This window comes from Elephantulus edwardii, unplaced genomic scaffold (assembly GCF_000299155.1).
Source record: "Elephantulus edwardii isolate Elephantulus edwardi_28Jun2011 unplaced genomic scaffold, EleEdw1.0 scaffold00001, whole genome shotgun sequence".
NCBI classification, from domain to species: Eukaryota; Metazoa; Chordata; class Mammalia; order Macroscelidea; family Macroscelididae; genus Elephantulus; species Elephantulus edwardii.
Window position 1 is genome coordinate 37,631,214 of NW_006399751.1, and position 21,756 is coordinate 37,652,969.

The 21,756-nt window shown below is 34.1% G+C and overlaps 1 protein-coding gene across 1 annotated transcript in view; it reads left to right on the forward strand.

Moving 5' to 3' along the window:
- LOC102853765 (titin-like) overlaps window positions 1-21,756 on the forward strand; it is a 294,430-nt gene that overhangs the window by 129,747 nt on the left and 142,927 nt on the right. The window contains exons 126-162 of the mRNA XM_006878955.1: window positions 80-181; window positions 630-737; window positions 2,092-2,172; window positions 2,390-2,464; window positions 2,697-2,780; window positions 2,920-3,003; window positions 3,293-3,376; window positions 3,596-3,679; window positions 4,395-4,472; window positions 4,767-4,976; window positions 5,098-5,175; window positions 5,374-5,448; window positions 5,649-5,741; window positions 6,267-6,337; window positions 6,578-6,715; window positions 6,803-6,866; window positions 7,082-7,165; window positions 7,357-7,434; window positions 7,925-8,008; window positions 8,260-8,343; window positions 8,562-8,645; window positions 8,846-9,106; window positions 9,413-9,499; window positions 10,612-10,686; window positions 10,848-10,931; window positions 11,451-11,525; window positions 12,217-12,309; window positions 13,273-13,350; window positions 14,365-14,433; window positions 14,603-14,686; window positions 14,828-15,121; window positions 15,666-15,746; window positions 16,639-16,713; window positions 17,196-17,279; window positions 17,431-17,505; window positions 19,197-19,280; window positions 19,397-19,474. Coding sequence (XP_006879017.1) covers window positions 80-181; window positions 630-737; window positions 2,092-2,172; window positions 2,390-2,464; window positions 2,697-2,780; window positions 2,920-3,003; window positions 3,293-3,376; window positions 3,596-3,679; window positions 4,395-4,472; window positions 4,767-4,976; window positions 5,098-5,175; window positions 5,374-5,448; window positions 5,649-5,741; window positions 6,267-6,337; window positions 6,578-6,715; window positions 6,803-6,866; window positions 7,082-7,165; window positions 7,357-7,434; window positions 7,925-8,008; window positions 8,260-8,343; window positions 8,562-8,645; window positions 8,846-9,106; window positions 9,413-9,499; window positions 10,612-10,686; window positions 10,848-10,931; window positions 11,451-11,525; window positions 12,217-12,309; window positions 13,273-13,350; window positions 14,365-14,433; window positions 14,603-14,686; window positions 14,828-15,121; window positions 15,666-15,746; window positions 16,639-16,713; window positions 17,196-17,279; window positions 17,431-17,505; window positions 19,197-19,280; window positions 19,397-19,474 — 3,600 coding nt within the window. The remainder of the gene's footprint in view (window positions 1-79; window positions 182-629; window positions 738-2,091; window positions 2,173-2,389; window positions 2,465-2,696; window positions 2,781-2,919; window positions 3,004-3,292; window positions 3,377-3,595; window positions 3,680-4,394; window positions 4,473-4,766; window positions 4,977-5,097; window positions 5,176-5,373; window positions 5,449-5,648; window positions 5,742-6,266; window positions 6,338-6,577; window positions 6,716-6,802; window positions 6,867-7,081; window positions 7,166-7,356; window positions 7,435-7,924; window positions 8,009-8,259; window positions 8,344-8,561; window positions 8,646-8,845; window positions 9,107-9,412; window positions 9,500-10,611; window positions 10,687-10,847; window positions 10,932-11,450; window positions 11,526-12,216; window positions 12,310-13,272; window positions 13,351-14,364; window positions 14,434-14,602; window positions 14,687-14,827; window positions 15,122-15,665; window positions 15,747-16,638; window positions 16,714-17,195; window positions 17,280-17,430; window positions 17,506-19,196; window positions 19,281-19,396; window positions 19,475-21,756) is intronic.

A 21,756-nucleotide genomic window follows, 5' to 3' on the forward strand; every position in this document is an offset into this window, starting at 1 on the left:
CAAATCTTACCCAAACAATAGAGGAAGAGAAGTGTTAAATTTCTTTATTTTTAAACTTAACTTTAATGCTTTCTTAAAGCTGAAGTTTCTAAGAAAACTGTGGTAGAAGAGAAGAGATTTGTTGCGGAAGAAAAACTCTCCGTTGCGGTTCCTCAGAGAGTGGAAGTCATGCGCCACGAAGGTATACAACCAGAAGTAAAAAGGGAGATGAGTTAGTGTGGGTTTCTTTGAAATCTTTTCTTCTTTCCAAATGTGACTGTCTCATGTAGAAGTCATCCTTGTCAGTTATTTCCCTCCTATGTTTGATTTAGGATGTGTCTGCCTATTGTCACTTTCTGGAACTGAGTCTCTGGTGTCTATATATTGTCCCTGAATCGTTCTGATGGACAGGAGGGTGAAAATGTGCTAAGTGCGATAAGCTCACACCTAGACACAATTCTAATATCCTTCTCTACCTTGGGCTGGTCTCTGCCCTCATCTTAAAGCAGCCCTCTCCTCCTTGCAAAGGGGAAGTGCTGTGAAGTCAGACACTCATCAGAGCGGAAGATCCACTATACACCTGTAGTGAACACATGGCCGTAATCAGTATTTGAGGGACCTAAACTCCAATTACATCTTATCTTTTAAAGTATCTGCAGAGGAAGAATGGAGTTATGAAGAAGAAGAAAGTGTTTCCGTTTCCATTTATAGAGAAGAGGAAAGAGAGGAGGAGGAAGCAGAAGTTACAGAATATGAAGGTAAATAATGCAACAAGCTAGAAATGATCTGGAGTCCTGACGTGGTGCTTCCTTTTGCAGATTGTTACTCAGATCAATATAAAGTAATAGGTGAAGGGAGCGTCTACTGACCTGATTAGCAGTAGAACGAGAAAAAAAATTTCATCCAGTTGAATTCTACACACTACATCCCTATCTGATTCCAACTTGAACTGTCCTCTATAGATTTTTCAGAAATAAATAACCACACCTTACTTTCAAAGCATCTCAAGGTAGACTTGAACTGCCAGGCATCAGGTTTGTTTGTTTGTTTTCAAAGCATCTCAAGGTAGACTTGAACTGTCAGGCATCAGGTTTGTTTGTTTGTTTTCAAAGCATCTCAAGGTAGACTTGAACTGTCAGGCATCAGGTTTGTTTGTTTTGTCTTATTTTGTTTTCTCACTAAATCTGAGAGACTTTCATTTCCCCCACAATGACGTTTCCTGTTTACCACTTTAAATCTTTAAATCCAGTCTTCAGCTTTCAAGCTGCTATTTTAAGCAGGTGTACCCTCTCCCAATCCTCAGGTTTCACTAGATACATCTTTGGTTCAAAAGTAAACATTTCAATGTATGTTTTATCTTATCTACCTTCTCTAAATTGTTTATATGGGGGAAAGGACTTGGTAGATAGGCATAAACTAGTGGTCTACTGTCTAAAATATGAGTAATATAAAATAATGTTTCTCAAATTTAGCGCTCTGTGTGTGTATATATATATATTTATATATATTTTTAATATATATTTATATACAAAAACCTGAAAGTATTTAAAGAATATGTTTTAACTATATCTTTCTATTCTATAATTTATTTTATACGTATTAGCTCAGAAACCAAATGCAGACTCCTGCTTCCTCTACTGTAGTTACTCCCATAAAACTAGCTCCAGAAATGCTTGCTTTAAAGTCTACAGGAAGTTTTTCGGATCCAATACATGTATCTCCTTTCTTATAAACTTATTTCTGATTCCTCAAGTATGTTTCTGCCCTGAAACCTTCAAATTTAGGCTGTTCTGTTATTATTGAAACTTATTTTCAAATTCTTGTGTTCTTGTTAATTTAGCCACTAAAATTGTTGTTTTGTACTTGTCCTGTTCTTTGTGTGAAGATTATCATTATTAGGATAAACTTGAAAATTCATGAAAAATATTACTCATACTCTTAAACCAAGCAAATGCTTTGATTAAGGTATTCTTCTTTGGGTATTTTACATGGGAACAATCAGGGAAATGTCAAACTTCTTCTATATTAATTACCTTTTAAAGTTTACATTACAACTAAAATCAAGGTGAAAAGCACTATAATTGATCTACTTTCAATTTGATGTCTTTAAAGTGATGGAAGAGCCTGAAGAATATGTTGTAGAAGAAAAGCTGCACATTATCTCTAAGAGAGTGGAAGCTGAACCAGCTGAAGGTATATTAAATAGTAAATGTCATTTAGTCCTAAGTGTGTTTGGCTTGTCCTGAGTCAGTTCTGATTTACCAGCAGTTATTTTTGAAGTTTTGAGTTACAGTTCATTTGTCTTCTGTATTTCATGGTTGATAAATATCAAGTCTAAAGAAAAAAGATTCTTTTTTTTTCTTGAAAATAAATCTAGATTTCTACAAGTATATCTTATAATCTTTTTAAGTGCCTGAGGAACCTCGGAAAATTGTACCAAAACCAAAAGTGCCTACAAAGAAAGAAGAGCCTCCACCTGCTAAAGGTACAACCATCTTTAAAAGTTATATGACACCATTTGTCCTAGCAGTGCTTTATTATAGTTTGCCTAATTGTCTAAGTTTATGTCGACACACATGTATTTTTGCTGAGTACAGTCATTAATGTTTGTGATTATGTGTGATCTTTACGAAAAAATCAGTTCTTGGCCCCTAAATTACATCATTTCTTATGTCATGTAAAATACTTAAGTATTCTTAAACCTAATCTTTCTAAAGTGCCTGAAGCACCTAAGAAAATTGTGCCCGAGAAGAAGATTCCTGTTGCAGTTCCTAAAAAGGAAAAGGTGCCACCTGCTCAAGGTATCCTAGATTTTACTTTGTTCTTGAATAATGCCTTTTTCATCTTAAATTTGTAACACTCATCAAATTTTACAAGAAAATAGTGTGCCTGTGCCTGTGTCTATGGTATGTTTGACCGTGTTGTCTGCTATCTTTTAAGTACCAGAAGAGCCAAAGAAACTAGTTCCAGAAAGAAAGGTTCCTCCTCAAGTGGTTAAGGTAGAAGAACAGCCTGCAGCCAAAGGTAAATAAACTCCCACCAAAAACACTAGAAACCTATGTCTTGTCTCTTTCTCTCCTTGGTGTCTTCCGGGTTACACCTTCTACATGTAGGTGATTGGAGTATGTTGGCAATGGTGTAATACTGCTTTGTCTGTGGGTGGAGTATTCCTTATTTGTTGTGATGTTTTATTTGTATGTATCATGTAAATCTGTTACAGTCTGAAATGATAGTACTTTCTGTCTAATAAATTTTGGGGGAAATAGTCCACTTTAAATATTATCATTCCCTAATCTTAAAATTATCTTTTAAGTGACTGAGAGACACAAGCAAATTATCCAGGAAGAAAAAGTTCTTGTTGCTGTAACTAAAAAAGAGGAGCCTCCAAGAGCAAGAGGTACATCAGCCCTTTCAGAAGGCAGAATCCTGTTCATATACTTGCCCTGGTTCTTTACCACATACCCTCGTTAGAGGTTTTGGGTTTTGTTGTTACCTGGTTGTTATGGTTGTTTCATGTTTGAAATAATGAAAATGTCAAGTCTCCTGTTTTACTATTACTCTTTTTGTGGTTTGGATAAAGGAAACAATTCTTTAAAAGTAAAATCTGTCTTTAAAGTGCCAGAGGAACCTAAGAGAGCTGTCCCAGAAGAAAAAATGCCAAAACTCAAACCCAAAAGAGAGGAAGAGCCACCAGGTAAAGGTATACCAACTCTTTAAATATTCAAAATAAGCAGTTCAATCTTGAAACTACTCTAGTAGAATTGAAGCTATTAGATAAAATAATTTTAATATAGGTTATAAGGTAAGTAATAAATGTATATTCTTTACCACTTCAAAACAAAACATTTCTGATATCAGAAAGTACTCATCTCTTTTTCTAAAAAATAAATAAATAAAAGTGTGAAGATGACCCCAAACATATGAAGACAGTTGTCTTTAAAATTTATTTGTATTCCTGTGTGAGTTATTTTGTATTGTCTGTCTATACTTATTTGCTGAATACTTGTTTTATGTGGTAGTCTTTAGTGGAATGTTTCATTTCTTAAATCCTGAATGCTATACATATGCCAGGAGAGTTTATGAAAATACTTTAGAATGAAGGCAAATTATTTATATAACCCAAGTTTTTGTCTAGTGCCTTCGTGTAGTTTCATAATCATTGTTTCTGTTGTCTAGTTTTCTCTTTTTAAAAATACTGCTTGATCTTCCTAAAGTTAATCAATGTCTTTGAAGCATTAGATAGTTTGGAAAAGTATTCACAGGCATATGAGACCATGTTTATCTATATGTCTAGTTATTGTTCTTGCCACTTAGATGAAAATTGTAGTAGTTGTCCTTGTCTTGGGTTGTTTTACAGAGTTGCTCTTAATGCATATATTTCCAGAATCTTACTTTTAATAATTACTCTTTTAAAGTGACTGCAATCAGAAAAAGAGCTGTTAAAGAAGAAAAAGTATCCATTGACGTTCCACAAAGAGAACCTCATCCTAAAGGTATATTTGTGCCTCAATTAAACAATAAAATGAAGCATGAAGCCATAAGGCTGCTAGTTCCCAATTTAACTTCCATACTTTATTGAGTTATTGTTGACCAAAGACAGAGTATCTAACATCTACCGGCAGGGAAGAGTGAGGGTCTCCCATAACCAGTGCAAGAGAACCGTGATGGTCTCCCATAAGCAGTGCATGAGGCCATCACAGAGGAATTAAATCAAGTATGTTGTCACTGTCAGCCCTACACTAAGTGGACTTCAAGTCAACTTCTGACTGTTGTTAATATTATTACAGAAGAAGTAACTACAGCGGAAGAGAAAAAATGGTCTTACACCCGAGAGGAAGAAACTATTTCCGTACAACATGAAGAGGAGTATGAAGAATATGAAAAATATGATTATCAAGAATATGAGGAGTATGAACCAGCCGAAGAATATGACCAATATGAAGAATATGAAGAGCGTGAGACTGAACATTATGAAGAGCATAAAGAATATATCACAGGTATGAGACTACGGTTACACTGTAGATAAAAGATATTATTTTAATTATTATATGTGAGAAACATGACTTCTGGTTTTCTGTTCAAAATCTAACATTGAATACCTTGTGTATATTTTTCAAGAACCTGAGAAGCCTATCCCAGTACAACCTGTCCAAGAAGAACCAGTTCCTACAAAGCCAAAGGTCTCACGAACTAAAGGTAGAGTGAGAAAAAATTCTCAGTTGCAGTGTATCAGTTGTTTCTCCCTTGTCTGTCCTACTGTAAATGTAGAAATGAAGTGTTCACATCATGTATTTGTGGAGTGGTGTATTTTATGGTGTGTTATATTTTTTTTTCTTAGCACTCTTGAGGAAGCTAGATTAGGTTTTTAAATCTCTTAATATTACTATTTTAAAGTGCTGAAGAAAGCTGTCCCTGAAGAAACAGTACCAGTGCCCATTACTAAGAAACTCAAACCTCCACCACCCAAAGGTACAATACAGAGAAATAACTCCCCAGACCATCTTTGCTGGTTATGTTCTGTGTGTCTTACTCCCTCATCTGATGTACTTCGTTTTCACTGAATGGATTGTTCCAGTCCTTATTCTAACATTTTACAACTTTTTGTGTATTTCTATGACACTGTATTCATGTGTTTGATTTTAATACTCTATTAATTACTATCTTTAAAGTGCCTGAGGAATCAAAGAAAGTTGTTGAGGAAAAAATACGTATTTCAATTACCAAACGTGAAAAAGAGCAGGTGACTGAGCCAGCTGCCAAAGGTATAATTATTTTCTTCATGGAGTGTAATTCTTTATAACACCTCTTTTAAAGTTAGCATGACTATATTTCACTTTAATTTGTTGTTTTGTAGCTTTAAAATTATCAGATATATCAGGTGTAAAAATATGTAAAATAAAAAGATAATGCTATTTTTAAGAGGAAAAATTTATTTAAAAATATATCCCCAGCTACACAGCTATAGCTGTCCTGTCACAAGAATACAATACCTATAAAATGCTTGCATTGAAAGTCTTTTTAAAAAGACTGTGATGTTTCCAGTAAGGCACATTATAGATTTGCTTAAATTGGTAAGGCAGTATTTTCACAAGTTTGATAACTGTTGATTCATTCAAAAGTCGTTTTAAAGATTGAAAAAACATAAATCAGTATTCTGCTTTTGAGACCTTTTACTCCTAGATTTATACCAAGTATGAAAAGTAATCTGTCTGCTAAAATAAAGCAAGCAAGCATGGCTGGATGGCCTGTTTACGACAATAAAATGCCGTTATACTTAATGTTTCAAGTGCCTGTGAAGCTCAAGAGAGTTGTCCCAGAGGAAAAAGTGCCAGTCCCTAAAAAAGAAGTAACAATGGCTGTCAGTAAAAAAGAAGTAACAGTGCGTGTCCCTAAAAAAGAAGTAGCAGCACCCAGTAGAGGTACCAAAATACCATTCATGTCCGTGTGGTGTTAGTGTTCTTTGGCGTGAAATCTGTGTTTGATTTTATGTGTAGTATTCTTTTGTGGGAGGGTAAGGCTTTTTCTTTCTTCTGTTACAAATGGCCTGTGTTCTTGACTTTCTTACTTTTGTCAAGTAATTGAAAATGTCCAACTTAAGATAATATCTTTTAAAGTGCCAGAAGTGCCAAAAAGACAAGAACCAGAAGAGCTTGTCATTGAAGAGGAAGGTGTCACTGAAGTAGAGGAGTATCTTGTTGAAGAAGAAGAAGAAGAGTACATTCACAAAGAAGAATATGTTCACGAAGAAGAGTACGTTCACGAAGAAGCGTACGTTCATGAAGAGGAGTACGTTCACGAAGAAGCGTACGTTCATGAAGAGGAGTACGTTCACGAAGAGGAGGAGCTTGTAACTGAGGAAGAAGTGGCCCCGGTGACCCCAGTCAAAGGTAGATTATGTTTCCTGCACAGAGATCATTCCTCTGCATCATTGGAGTGTGGGGTGTGATTTGGTCAGATTCTGGGGTTTACTACCACCAGTGACTAATTCTGCTTATTTTATAAAGAGACAGTTTTAAGGGTTGATGTATGATATTTTTTAAGGTGTCTTTTACATTTTATATCTTTTTTGCAACATTTCCAAAATTCTTAATAATAATATCTTTACCTGAAGTACCTAAGAAACCTGTTCCAGAAGCAAAGAAACCTGTGCCTATTCCTAAAAAGAAGGAAGCTCCACCAGCAAAAGGTACATTGATTTCTCAACCATTCATGTCATGGGTATGAAGGGAACGTAATCTTCCAAGTAAATGTAAAATATCTTCTGAGTTCCAAACTTTTTTTTGCATGCTTGTCTGTTTTTAATAAATGTTAACTATTCTTTGTATAGATGTATTGTTATGCATTGTTAGAACATAACAATAAATAATATCTTTAAAGTGCCTGAGATCCCTAAGAAGCCAGAGGAGAAAGTTCCTGTGTCCATTCCTAAAAAAGAGAAGGCTCCACCAGCTAAAGGTACACCTCCTTAACATAAGTAGTGGAATCATTTAAGACTTTAGCCACACTGCATAACTTGGTGAGCCATATGAATCCTCTTCCCGTGGCCTTTTTAACAATATTAATGAAAAGGATCATTCAAGTGGTTGTACAAACTTTTATCTCGTAATTTTGCTGTCAAAGCATGTTTATGATTAATGTTTGTCTCCTTTTCTTGAGTGGAAAGTTCTTAATGTCACATACATTCTTGATGCAGTTTCCAAATGCACAAAGTTATCATTTACCAGGCATTGTGTGTTGTCTTTATCACCAGTCTGGTTTTTTGAGTGTGGAGTTGTTTTTTTTTTCAATTTTATGTATTTTCACCTTGTTTTTGTGACTGTTATTAGTGTTTTCAATCTTAAAATGAAACTGTGAGAATGTTTGTGAAGTTTCCATTAAGGCTTTAAATTTCTGTGTCCTTATGGGTGAAAAAATGTGACATTAACTTGATTTGATATCTTTAAAGTTCCTGAAGTACCCAAGAAACCTGTCCCAGAGGAAAAAGTGCCAGCACCTGTTCCTAAAAAGGTGGAAGCCCCACCCACCAAAGGTACATGAATCTGCTTGCCATGTGACTCTCCTGTTTTAGATTTGCATGAGCAAAAATCTAATTGGTTTTTTTCTCTTGCTTTTTTTTTTTTTAATGGAGTCAACTCTTTAATATAATGGATTTAGGAATTTCGGAAAAAGAATTTTTAAAATAAAAAACTTCTTATAGTACCATTAACATACTTTTTTTGCATTATCTGAATCTTTTTTAATAAGTTGAATGAAAATTTTCTCTGAATCATTTCTTTAAAGTACCAGAGGTACCCAAGAAGCCCGTGCCTGAAAAGAAGGTACCTGTTCCTGTTCCGAAAAAAGTAGAGGCTCCACCCACTAAAGGTATATAATTCTATCATTTAAAGTACGTGAAGGGGAAATAAATAAAAAGATTCACATTATGTGTGTTCACATACAATCTTCCTTTAATTTACATATTTTAAAAGCTATATATCTTCTTAGAAATACATAGCAATTATGTCATGATTTCTTTTTCAAATTCTGTTGCTCTAAGACATGGTAAAAGAATACATTCTTAAAGACAAATAATATCTTTAAAGTGCCAGAGGTGCCAAAGAAGCTCATCCCAGAAGAAAAGAAACCAGCGCCTGTTCTGAAAAAAGTAGAAGCTCCGCCAGCCAAAGGTACATTAATCTGTAATAGAATCGGGGCAAAACTGAAAACTAGTCTTATACAGCCTTATTTATAACTATTAATGCTTAAAAACATTTGCTTTGATGACAGTTAATGTTTTATGGTTATAAAATATCTTTCATGTTGTCCCAATGGTATAAATATTATGCATGTAAGTGACACTTGTGCAATTGAATAACTATCTTTAAAGTGCCAAAGAAACCTGAACCAGTTCCAGTTCCTGTAGCTCTGCTTAGAGAAGAGGAACTTGTATTTGAAGAAGAAATTGCTACTGAAGAGGAAATTCCATTTGAGGAAGAGGAAGTGCCTCCTGAGGAGGAGGAAGTTCTTCCTGAGGAAGAGGAAGTTCCTCCTGAGGAAGAAGAATTTGTACCTGAGGAGGAAGAATTTGTACCTGAGGAAGAGGAAGTTCTTCCAGAAATTAAGCCAAAGGTGCCACTACCTACACCAGGTTAGCAGTTCTTCTGGAAATCATCAAGACCTCTTTTTGTTAAAGTTTACCTTCCCATCTTTTTGTTTGTCAACAGTTTCTTCATAACCCTTTATTCTTTCCATGTTGGTTACCATCTCAGTCTGAGGAAACCTTTCAGACATATGTGGTCTTATCATTGTGTGTCTGTCTACTGTGAAGTCCCTGAATATGTTTTAAATTCTGTATGAAATTTTCGGATTTTTTTGTATTCTCATTTTTGTCGTTTGTGATAAATACAATCTTGTATATATGGCATTTAATGTCTTAAAATAAAATATTTTTAAGTGCCTGAAGTGCCAAAGAAACGTGTGCCAGAGAAGAAAGTCCCTGTTCTTGCTCCTAAAAAAGTGGAACCTCCTCCACCAGCCAAAGGTACACCTCCCTGAAGTGAATGAACACATATCTAGAAATTCACCCATGGAAAGTATGATAGCACTGACTGTTGGGGGGGGGGGTAAATGTACTTATAAAATGGACAATCATATCTTTAACTTAGAAAACTGTTCAGTAACACTGATGCCTCTTTTCACTGGAAAAGAAAAGATGGCAATCAAGAACAAAGATTAAAGGAAATGCCACAAAAATTCCATCTGATTTCATAATATTTTAGTAGATACAATATTTTATAAATCTTTTGAAAAGCTACATTACTTCCCAGCCAAAAAAAAATTTAAAAATGGGATATATAAATCTTCTCAACCATACTCTTCCATCCATTTATATCAAAATGCCTTTATAACAACTAAGCGAAAAGAAAACAAAGAAAGATCAATATACTTGTCAAATACTAGGCAGTTGTTTATATCTGCATATGTGTGTGTGTGTGTGTGTGTGTGTGTGTGTATAAATGGTAGCTGACAATTTTTAATTTCAGACTTGGATTTTACTTTATTGGATTATTGGAGGGAAATTTCATAACCAATCTGAACCTTCAGTTCCTCACTCTAAAATGGGAATAATAATAATTATAGTCCTATCTGGCTCCAATGGAATTGATGAGACAGAGTAACATATGTAAAAGTATTCTATAATTGAATGAATAGTGTATAGATTTAACATATCATTCAGGTGATAGTACAGGACATATATGTATTTGTGAGTTAGAATTCAATAGTATTTTACACACACACACAAGAGCATTACTACTTAAAATAAACATAGTTCTTCTACTAGGCTAGTCATTACAATTGTCAGAGTAATGGTAAACTTGATCCTTTATTAGATCTCATGGATTCATATATACTTTTTAATGATAATAAACTGACTAGTAAAATTTAAATGTATAGAGTTGCTATATATGTCCTCTGTTATTCAAATATCTTGCTAACCTTTACACCCTAATTTGTACTGTATCTGGTCTTCCAACTTGTATTAATGCTTTATTCTGATTGATGTTATGTGTGTGTTTGTCTTTCTATGTGTGACTTCTTGTTTCTCTTTGGGGCTTCACCATAAATTCTTACTATGAAATGATGTCTTTAAAGTGCCTGAGGTTAAGAAGAAAGTACCGGAAAAGAAAATGACGATTCCTAAGAAGGAAGAGGCTCCACCTGTCAAAGGTATTGCTGCTCCCAAGCAAATCAGACACCACAATTGCAGTTCCCTCCTTCTTCTATAAACGTGTCCTATTTCAGTATATGTTACCACCTAACTTATTGATGTGTCTATTGTCTGTGTGTTTGTGAAACTGAAATTTTAAAATAAAATAATATCTTTAAAGTGCCTGTGATACCTAAGAAATCTGAACCAGAAAAGAAAATGCCTCCTCCTGGTCTTAAGAAAGCAGTGCCTCCTCCTGCCAAAGGTACATCATCCCTCTCTGGGATGAGTTTGCAGCAACGATGTTGAACTGTGATGTTATCCGCATAGGATGTTCAACATAAACGTTGGCATTGTATTGTCTGTTGTTCGCATTATCATTTGTGACTCTGTTCCATCTGTTTACGTAATGTCAGTTTTTCCACTTTGTGTTTGTATATTTTGTGCCATTCCTTTGTGATGCATCTAAAATGTAAAAATACTGAAATTATATCCCTTTAAAGGGCCAGAAGTAACTCAGAAACCCATCCCAGAAGTACTCATTGCTCTTTCTAAAAAGATCTAGAGGCTCCATCAGTAAAAGACAGACTTTCTCTTTGATGTCTTAAGCCTGAGATACAAACTTCTTTATTCTTCTTTCATTAACTAAGTCTGTGGAATGTCAGTGTTTAATGTTGTACATGTTAATTTCTTCTCTTGAGGTGAAAAATAGGAAAGTTAGTCTTTCCATACTCTTCTTTTGTTCTTTCATTTTAAGTGACTAAAACAATCAATCTCTTTTAAGTCCCTGAGGAACCCAAGAAAGTGGAAGAAAGACGCATTATGCCTCCTAAAGAAGAGGAAATCCCACCAGTTGAAGGTAGATTACTTTTCAGGAAACAGCATTATGAAGATGATAATTCTCTTACTGTTGTCCAGTCTTGAAGTAGATACATACATATTACACTCCAGAAAATGTGCAGACCCCCCCAAAAAAAGTTTTCTTTTCCCCGAAGAAATTGTGTAGGCAAACTAAAACAATTAACATGTCTTTCGTATGGATTTAGCCAATGTGTGTGTTTTTTATTGTTGTTGTTTTAACTTAAGGAGACTCTTTGGCGGGAAGTTAAGGATTTGTCATAGGAAATTTTCATCAAATAACTTGGTCAGCAATTACAGAATAAGCTTATTCAAAAGAGAAAGATCTGAGTCAGCTTATTTAATTGGTGCAGAAAATCTGACTTTCCCACAATGGTCACTTGACCTCAAACAAGATTGCTTTCAGGTTTCTTTGTTTGGTTTTTTTTTTAAAGAAAGAGAGAAATAATTTTAATTAAAATATTTCTGAAGTCCTTTTTAGTTCTAGGAAAAACCTGCATTATTTTTTTTAAAGCTTTTTCAGATTCCACCCCCACCACCCTCCCAGGGAATAGTGAGCTTCCTATACGCACTGGCAAGACTGAACAATGAGTGACTTCCTCAAATTAGACAACCTCAGTTTTCAGATATTTCAATCTAATATTTTAACTTACTGATAAAAAAAAAAGTCCTAAATAACAATGTTTTTAAAGTGTTTGAGGAGCCTGAAGAACCAACTGTGGAGGAGGAGATCATAGAAGAACCTCCTCTGGAAGAGGAGATTGAGGAGGTTCCACCACCTAGAGGTACAACATCTTTTATGAATCGGCTTATTAAAATATTTCATGTTGCATCTCTTTCTCAGAAGTCATCAAAATGTGGTATTTACCAGTGCACTGTTTTACACTGAATTTCTTTGACAAAAAATTAATGGTAAATTGAACTTCACTATTACTTGACCTAGTACCTGAAGCATTTCCATAATATGGAGACACATTGCCTATCCCACCAGCGTGCTCACACACACACACACACTCACTTTTTTCTACTTTACCTGCAACACAAATAAATAAAATTGACTTTTCTGTTATCGCCACTTGCATTTTCTCTGTTCAGACTTTACCATGCTAGCTGTAATTCCTTCCTACACACACACACACACACACACACACACACACACACACACACTCTGACTTTTTTCTACTTTACCTGCAACACAAATAAAGAAAATTTACTTTTCTGTTATCGCCACTTGCATTTTCTCTGTTCAGACTTTACCATACTAGCTGTAATTCCTTCCTTTCTATTCAATATTAAGATAGGATGACTAGTTCTGTGGTACAATATAAGTCCCTAGGTGTTATGGACTATTAATAAACACTCAGATGCTAATCAAAAGGTTTGGTCGTTTGAGTTCACTCAGGAATACCTTAAAGGAAAGGCCTGATAATGATTTTTTTTAAAAATCTATCACCTCTGGAAAACTCTGTATAGTTCTGCTCTGGACATCCATGGAATCCACATAAGATGCCACAACATCAACATAGTGACAACACTTTTGCTCTTTTGAGGGAGAGAAATCTATCTATCTATCTATCTATCTATCTATCTATCTATCTATCTATCTATCTATATATGTATATTTATCATTAAATTGCTACTATTTTAAAAAAATAAATGTTATATGTTGTTTATTTTTGGGTATTTGGGTGTTGCTGTTTTGTTCGTTGCATGTCATTTTTCAAAATGTTTATTAAATGTCTTTCAAGTGCCTGAAGTAGTTAAGAAGCCAGTACCCGAAGCACCTACTCCCATTCCTAAAAAAGTGGAAGCACCACCTGCTAAAGGTACACCAAATTCTGGTTAACATTTTTTATTCAACCATTTTTTATTCAAATCATTTTTCAAAAAGCACTGCTTTCTTAATAATCGTTTAAATAGGAAACTTTTGAAACCAAGGACCAGTGAAAAGTCAATGAATTTCATTTACTTAGCCTTTGTCTTTCTGTAATGTGAGACCAATTCTAGAAATATCTCATTTTAAATGAGAATTTTAATACATTTGTACATCTCTTTATACTTACAGCTATCTCTTCCTCACATTCTATTAGTCATAAATGTTTTTCCTCCATCAGTTTAGTTTTCTTGCATAATTATAACAATAATAATTTCTACTCTGTTTATTTCATAAGAAAAAAATATGTTCTAATGGTTGGACAATAATTATTTTAAAGACCCTTATGCCCCTCCTGAAATATTTTTCCTAAGTGTTCAAAGTTATTACAAAATATTTACTTATAATTTTTTCATATATATATATATATTTATGTATATATATGTATATGTTAGTGCTTCAGATAGCATTCTTAAGTAACCAGATTATACTGTCCCTTGTGCAGTGGTTAAAGTCTTCAGCTGCCAACCAGAGAGAATCAGTCAAAACTCACCAGCCGCTTCCATAGAGATTGAGAATTGGAAACTCTATGAGACAATTCTCCTTCAATAGCAGTGGGTTTGCAATATCTGGGTATAGCCATCTTCAGCAGATGCAATACTAACCAGTAGGGCATGAGGTCTTCCTTAAAGCCTCAGTGCTCTAATGGCAATCATTTCAAAACGTCTTCATTAACGGAGTAGAGAAAGTAGTCTGATTCAAGAAGTTTTTTACAGACATATGCTACGGGTATATTTAGTACATATGAAATACCCTTGTACCTGTGAAATTGGTGTCCTCTGCTATGCAGTGAATTGTTAGATACTGTTATACTTTCTGTTGGGATGTGCGTTAATGTTTCTGATTGTTTTATTTCGTGTTATTACTGAGCCCTGCCAGATAACTAAACTGCCTAATATCTTTAAAGTGCCAAAGAAAGTTCCTGAGGAAAAAGTACCTGTACCTGTTCAGAAAAAAGAGGCACCTCCAGCAAAAGGTACATCTTCTTTTTTAAGCCTCAACTTTCTTGTTTATCTTTTCCCTTAAGTCATTTATGATTTATGTGTCTGTGTCTTCATCGCTTTTGAGATCTTTTGTCCGTGAAAGCTCTTCATATTCCTAAATATTAAAACTGTATTTTAAAGTGCCCGGAGTACAAAAGAAAGTCCCAGAAAAGAAAGTCCCTGAAAAGAAAATCTCTGAAAAGAAAGTCCTTGTGCCTAAAAAAGAAGCTGCTCCCCCAACTAAAGGTATATTTTTTAAAAATCTTTGCTTTTTATGTATTGCTACATGCAAACCTTTCTTCACTTCTTCTTTCTTTGCAAATTGAATTTATATCTTTTCTTCTTTTTGTATATAAGAAAGCCTCTTAACTATAGATACTCTTTCAGAGAGAACTATCTTTGAAGAAAAAATATCAGCTGCCTTCTACAAAGAGGAAGTAATAAAAGAAAGACTAGAAGTAGAAGCAGTAGAAGCAAAAGTAGAAGAATTCTTGGAAGAAGAATTCCAGGAGGTTCAAGAATATTTTGAAGAGGAAGAGTTCCATGAAGTTGAAGAATTTATCAAAGTAGAAAAACAGAGAGTTGAAGATGTATATGAAGCTGAAAAAGTCCATAGAGAAGTCAAAGTTCTAGAAGTTGAAGAAGTGGAAGTATATGAAAAACCCAAAGCCCCCAAAAAAGGTATAGGGAATTTTACAGATATTACCAACTATTATATCTTTTCCACTAACTTTCTTTTCCAAAATGTATTTCATGTTCAGTTTGGAATATTAGAAATTCGGGTATGCTATATGATAAAATCATGAAATTCTTTAAATATTAATTGAAATATTCTTTATAAAGAATCACACAAGAGGAAACAGGGAAAATAGATTAAAGAGCTTATGAATCTTGAAAGACCGGAAAAATTTGTATAAGCATGACTGTTATATTGGTTGCTTATCTAGTTATATAAGGAGGCAGTTATTTGAACTTGGGGATTGTTTTTCAAATATAACTAGGATTGAGAAACAATAATAATAATAGTTAACAAAATAACTGACCAGTGTCATCAATTGAGTGAAAGAAAACTTATTTGTATATTCAAGAAAAACCACCATTGTTATACTACAGTAAAAAAAAAAATTAAACATTTCATGAGTACTTCATTGCACTAACTTTAGTAATTATACTCCTTAATACCTCATGAGTTCATTCTAACCTCAAAATACTAATATCTTTGAAGGGCCTGAGATATCTGAGAAAATCGTGCCTCCCAAAAAACCACCTACTAAAGTTGCTCCTCGAAAAGAGCCACCAGCTAAAGGTACTTTTGTGGGGAAATTCTTTCTTTATGTACAGTCACACTTTGGTTGCTTTACAAGTTTGTATTCCACATGATATTTCTCTTGTGTGTTTTGTGATTTCTGAAAACAAACTAATATCTTTAAAGTACCTTGTTTCTTTACCAGAAACACCCAAGACAAATCCTAGGTGTTTTCCCTGATAATACTTGGTTACAAATTCATGACTGTTTTTATTGATAAAGCCATGTTTACCTTTATTGCTTCCCTACTTCTTAATTTTATTAACTTAGTAATTTTAAGAAGGGTGAATATGTGTTTAATGTCACTGTTTCCTTTAATTTTTATAATATTTTTCATATTCACAATGGAGTTTTTTTTAAATGGCCTTTAATAAAAACTATAAACTTACATTTTTAAAGGTCCTGAAATATTTCAGGAAGGGTGGAGGGACAGCACAGGAGGGGAAGACCCTCTATGAGGTGGTCTGACTCAGTGACTGGGGTAATCAGGATGGGTGTGTTGGAGACAGTGTGATTGGCACAGGACAGAGCAGAGTTTAGGGCTGTTGTACATAGGGTCGCTATGAGTCACAAGGGACTCGATGGCACATAACAACAACATCACAAAAGAAAGAATACTAGTTATTCTACCACAGAAAGTGGGAACAGAACCAACTATAATTTTTTCTTAAGTTCCTCTCGTTCTAACATGGAAAATCTCCACAAATGTTTGTTGTCATATTTGTTTTCAAAATGTGGCTTAATTGTAAGTGCTGTAATGTATCTGAAAAAGTGATGTTTGTGTTTTATTCTGTTGCTGTGTGTTCTGTGTTTCTGTTTCTTATGCTGTATTTGTTAAAAATCTTTATGAATGCAAAAAAGGTAAAAGAAATTATTACTGTTATCTTTAAAGTACCTGAGGTACCCAAGAAAATTATAGAAGAAAAAGTGTATGTTCCTGAAGAACCCCAAGTTCCTCCAGTGAAAGGTATTTGCCTTTGCTGATTCACCACTAATCTAACATCCCTTTGTGGCTCTTAATATGGAGAAGAGAGAATGTGCTCCCATCAGTGTTGCAGTACAATTGTGCTGTCCCTTTTGCACTGCTCCTCTGAGAGAAAAAAAGGCTAAAAACTGTTAATATTAATCTTCTTTGTATTCAGTAGATAATTAAAAATTTGGCTCTTCATTTTCTCTTCCAAAATACTCCATTTTGAAAGTTACATCAAGAAGTTCTGATTATTTCAAAACAGACATTTCATTATGACAGTAGAAAATAATACTATATCCAGAGAACAAATCAAGGATTCATGAACAAGACCATTTAGAGGAAGGCATCAACTATGTACTTAAATTAATAAAAAGTTTTGTATTTTTGGCATGCTCTGTGTTAGGCACCCTTTTTTTCTCATGCTACTTTATACCCAGTTATGATGTTCTTAAAAATAAGACAAACAAATATCTTTAAAGTGCCTCAAGTATCCAAGAAAATTGTTCCAGAAGAAAAAGTTCACGAAGTTCTTCCTAAAAAGCCTGAAGTCCTACCAGCTAAAGGTATACAGTGATACTAATCACAACATGAAATAACTCTTTGTCTGGTTATTATTCATGGCTTAGAGTATGTGTGGTGTTCAATGTTTGTGTTTTGTTTCTATTCTTAATATTTTGTATATTATTTATAATTAACATACTAATATTTTTAAAGTTCCCGAGGTACAAAAGAAATCTATTCAAGAAGAAGCATTACCTATCATTCTTCCTGAAGACACAGAGATATACAGTGAGTGTAGAAAAATTAGTAACTTCCTTTGGGCATGTCTTTCATTCTCTGTATCTGTCTTCATAGTTTGTCAATATAAATTTACTAATATCTCATAAAGGCCTAGTATGCCAAAATAATTTACTTTCATACAATAATTTATGTGCCTCGGACAAGATAGGTTTCTTCACCAATGAGGGGGGGAATATTGTGCTTAGAACATTGCCCCATTTTAGAAAGCCATTTGTCATTTCCTGAGCTTTTCATAAAATGAAATAATATTTTTCCTCTAAACATATCAGAACATGAAATAACTCTTTGGCTGTCCATGGATTAGACTGTGTGTATAGGCCTCCTGCTTTGATAGATTCCCTCAGATATTATAGTAACATACTTTAACCTCATAATAATATTTCATCTAAGAAGTCAAATTGCTCACCATTTCCCCACTCCACTTTGTTGCAGTAATCATTGGAAACATTTGGGCAGTGTCATTCTTTATAGACTTTTAAGGCCATTCAAAACTCAAAAGAATTCTCAAACTTTTTCCTTTTGTGCAAAGCTTATGATTAAATTATTCAGTACTTTTTTTTAACATTTTATTATTTTGTGTGTCTGTGTACCGTCAAATCAGATCTGACTGGTACAGGAGGACATTGTCCCTCCTTTCCCAGCAGAGCATCTGGTGGATTCGAACCATGCACCTCTGGGATTGCAGTGAAGCTTCTTGCCACTAGGCCACCAGAGCTGCCCAAATTATTCAGTATTTAATAATCTAATAAGAAAACTTCAGTAACCAAGATATTCTTCCATTTGTTTTTCATCTAAAAAGCTCCTCATTGGTTTAAACTAAAATTTTTATCAACATTTTTGTACTGAGTATGAAAAAAATTATATGGTAACTATCTCCTCTTAAATATTATTTCTGTACTTGAGCTTGGAGTGTCATCCACTTTCTAAACCACATGCCTCTGGAAACTCTATGAACTTGGTGAAATGATTATAGTTATGGAAAGGCATTAGGTCTTTTGTTCATGGAGTCATTATAAGTTGACCTTGACTCAATGACATTCAACAACAACAACAATACTTGAGATTTATTATTGTTATCAGTTAATCTTCCCTTATAAGAGCTAAGTAAACTATTTTCTTAATTTACTTTATTTTACAAATATTTAACTATTCTTTTCCCCCTCTGCTTTCAATCCCTAAATATTTTTCTCAGTTGTATTAAATGATGAAGATACAATTAGATGTGCTTTAAAATTAAGAAGTAAATAATTTACTAAAAAAGGCTAGGACTTACTTAAATTTCTATTAGGTCAAACATAAGAGAATTCTCAATGTTCAACTCCATATCTTGTTCACAAAAACATCTTTGTATTCTTTACACACAAACCTAAATAATAATAAAGATACATCCGTTTTACCAATAAAATTCAACAGAAAAAAAGAAAGTTATTATGTAGTGACTTATTAGATGCCTTAATTTTATTGTTGAGATCATAAAGAAATGCTGATAGTATGATACTTAAAAATGGGAGTGAAGTTTATTCATAACCAGTGTGTTCTTGTGACTAACTGGTGTTCTGTATACTACCGTTCATTTTACTGAATGTATGCCATTCATATTCTTTATTCAGTATCTCTTATTACTATCTGATATCCATCTTGACATTCTCCTAATTATACAGTTACTAATATCTTTAAAGTTTATGAAGCCTCTGAAGAATGGGTCTCTGAAGAAAAAGTACTTGTGACTCATCCAAAAAAGGCAAAACCCCACCTAGCAAAAGGTATATAACACCAGTGATCAAGTGTAAAGAAAATTTCTTCTGTGGCTTATTTTTTTTTTAAAGTGCAGCTTTCCCTAAGCCATGTATAAACATATGTATACTCATATCTTTTTAAGTGCCTGAACCACCTAAGAAAGTTGTTCCAGAGAAGAAAATATATGTGACCAAAAAGAAAGAAACACCAACAATTGAAGGTACATTTCACCTAGATCAAATTTGACATTTCTTTGTCTTCAAGACTCAAAAAGTACATGTTCTATAAATGATTGTGTTGACAACCACTGAAAGTAAACCTGACTAATATCTTTAAAGAGCCTGATACAGCCAGAGAAGCTCTTCCAGAAGTGGAGGTACCTGTGGCTGCTGCATTTCCTCCTGAAGGTATTCTTCTACTTCACAGCTTCTGGTTATGCAAATCTTAAGATGATTGTGTTCTTTACTCTGAAAAATACGTTGTGTGTTCTATGCATACCCTCACGATTTGGAATGCTAAAATACTAACATCTTTTAATGCACTTGACATAGAGAAGATGAGGAACCATTTTTAACTTGCCTAAAAAAATCCCACTCATGTAACATACAAAGATGGAGAAATTATTGTTGTTATATGCCATCGAGTCGCCTGCAACTCGTAGCAACCCTATGTACAGCAGTCCTACACCCTAGAATAGAATTTAAATTTCTAGTTTAAGGTTACACTGTCTATGAATGCCCTGTTTTATGTCATGTCAACATGTCTTTGTCTCTTCCCAATAACAAAATACTAATATCTTTAAAGAATTTGAAGTCATCAAAGAAGTTTCTGAGGAAAAAACAAGAGCTGCTAATAGGAGAATGCCACTACCACCAAAAGGTACAAGCCAGAAGAGAGTCAACTTTCTTTTTTTTTTTTTAAATATGAGAGTCAACTTTCTTATCTCAAGTTTGTGGAGTTACTTTGAAAGTAGTTGCACTTAACATGTGTGAAAATATTAATATCATTAAAGCACTAGAGAATAACAAAGAACAGTTCCAAAGCAGCCCTAGTGGGTCTACTCGTTACTACAAATGAGTCATTTGAGAGAGAATAAGGCAGCAGTGGGTGGTTGGGAATCTTTCACATGAAAGATACTTGGGCTATAAAGTTTGTGAAATCCAGAGGAAGATTATATATATATAGTGTGTCAATATGACACAGGTGAGTTCTTTAAGATGATAGAGCAATGACTGCTTAGAAAATGTAAATTAGATTAGCCAGAGTAATTCTAAGGAAACCATTTCTAATATTTACATTCTTAAAAAAGATTGCATTTAATCAGTATCCCTCATCAAAGCAGAAATCACTGTCACCAGTTAAAAGTACCTGGCTGTGGACCACAAATCAATACTCCAGCTTTCTTTAAAAATATATCAGGATTATTTTTATATTATGATAACCATAACATAAACATAAGAATTTTTAATCCCTGATTTCCCATGAAACTAGAAATATTAAGAATATAAAATAATTAATGTGGAGCTAGTCCACTTATATTATTTTTACCACATTTGCTCACTTGAGACCTGATCCTAATTAAGTATGAAACTCTGGACTGAACACTTATTTGCTTCCTTATAGTCATCATTTCCTATTCCAGAACTATACATTTTTCCCCTTTTGAATTGTCAGATAAATCAAAAGGAAGTTTTGGAACATTCAGAATAACTATTTCCTCATAATACTTAATGGTCATCTGTAACTTAAGGAATAAATATTCGAGCACTGATACTGTTTTCTCAATTTACAACCCTTTATTCTTTTCTCTCCTAAACATCAGAAACACTTAGCTTTTTTTATTTGTCTAAGATGAAGGAATGAAAACAAGCCAACTCAGCTGAGAAAGAAGCTTATACTAGTATAGGTAAAGGTAGAGCACTAATGTAAAGAACAATTTTTTTTCATTAAAGCTAATTTCCATAATTTCTTTTTCTATACAAATTCCATTCCAAGAAATTCAAGTATTAATATTGAAATTAAGGTATCCTGGTAGTTCAGTGGTTAAGCTCTTGGATGATACTAACTGAATGGTCAGCAGTTCAAACTTACAATAAGCTAGCTCCATAGGGCGAAAGGCCTGGTCATGTGCTCCAGTAAAGCCTACCACCTCGGAGACTCTATGGGGCAGTGTATTCTCTCATGGTCACTACCAGTCAGACCAACACAGCAGATAATAACAGAGGTGACCAAGAAACCAGCTCTCAAGAATCAAAAGTTCAGGGGAGCTCTGGTGGCCTAGTGGTAAGGAGCTGCAACTACAATCCCAGAAGTGCACGGTTCGAATCCACCAGGTGATCTGCCGGGGACGGAGGGACAATCTCCTCCTGTAGCAGTCAGATCTGATTTGACGGTACACTCACACAAAAATAATAAAATAAAAAATTTAAAAAAAAAACAGAATCAAAAGTTAGAAGAATCAGATTGTGGAGAGAAAAGTCTTCCAGATTGTGGAGAGAAAAG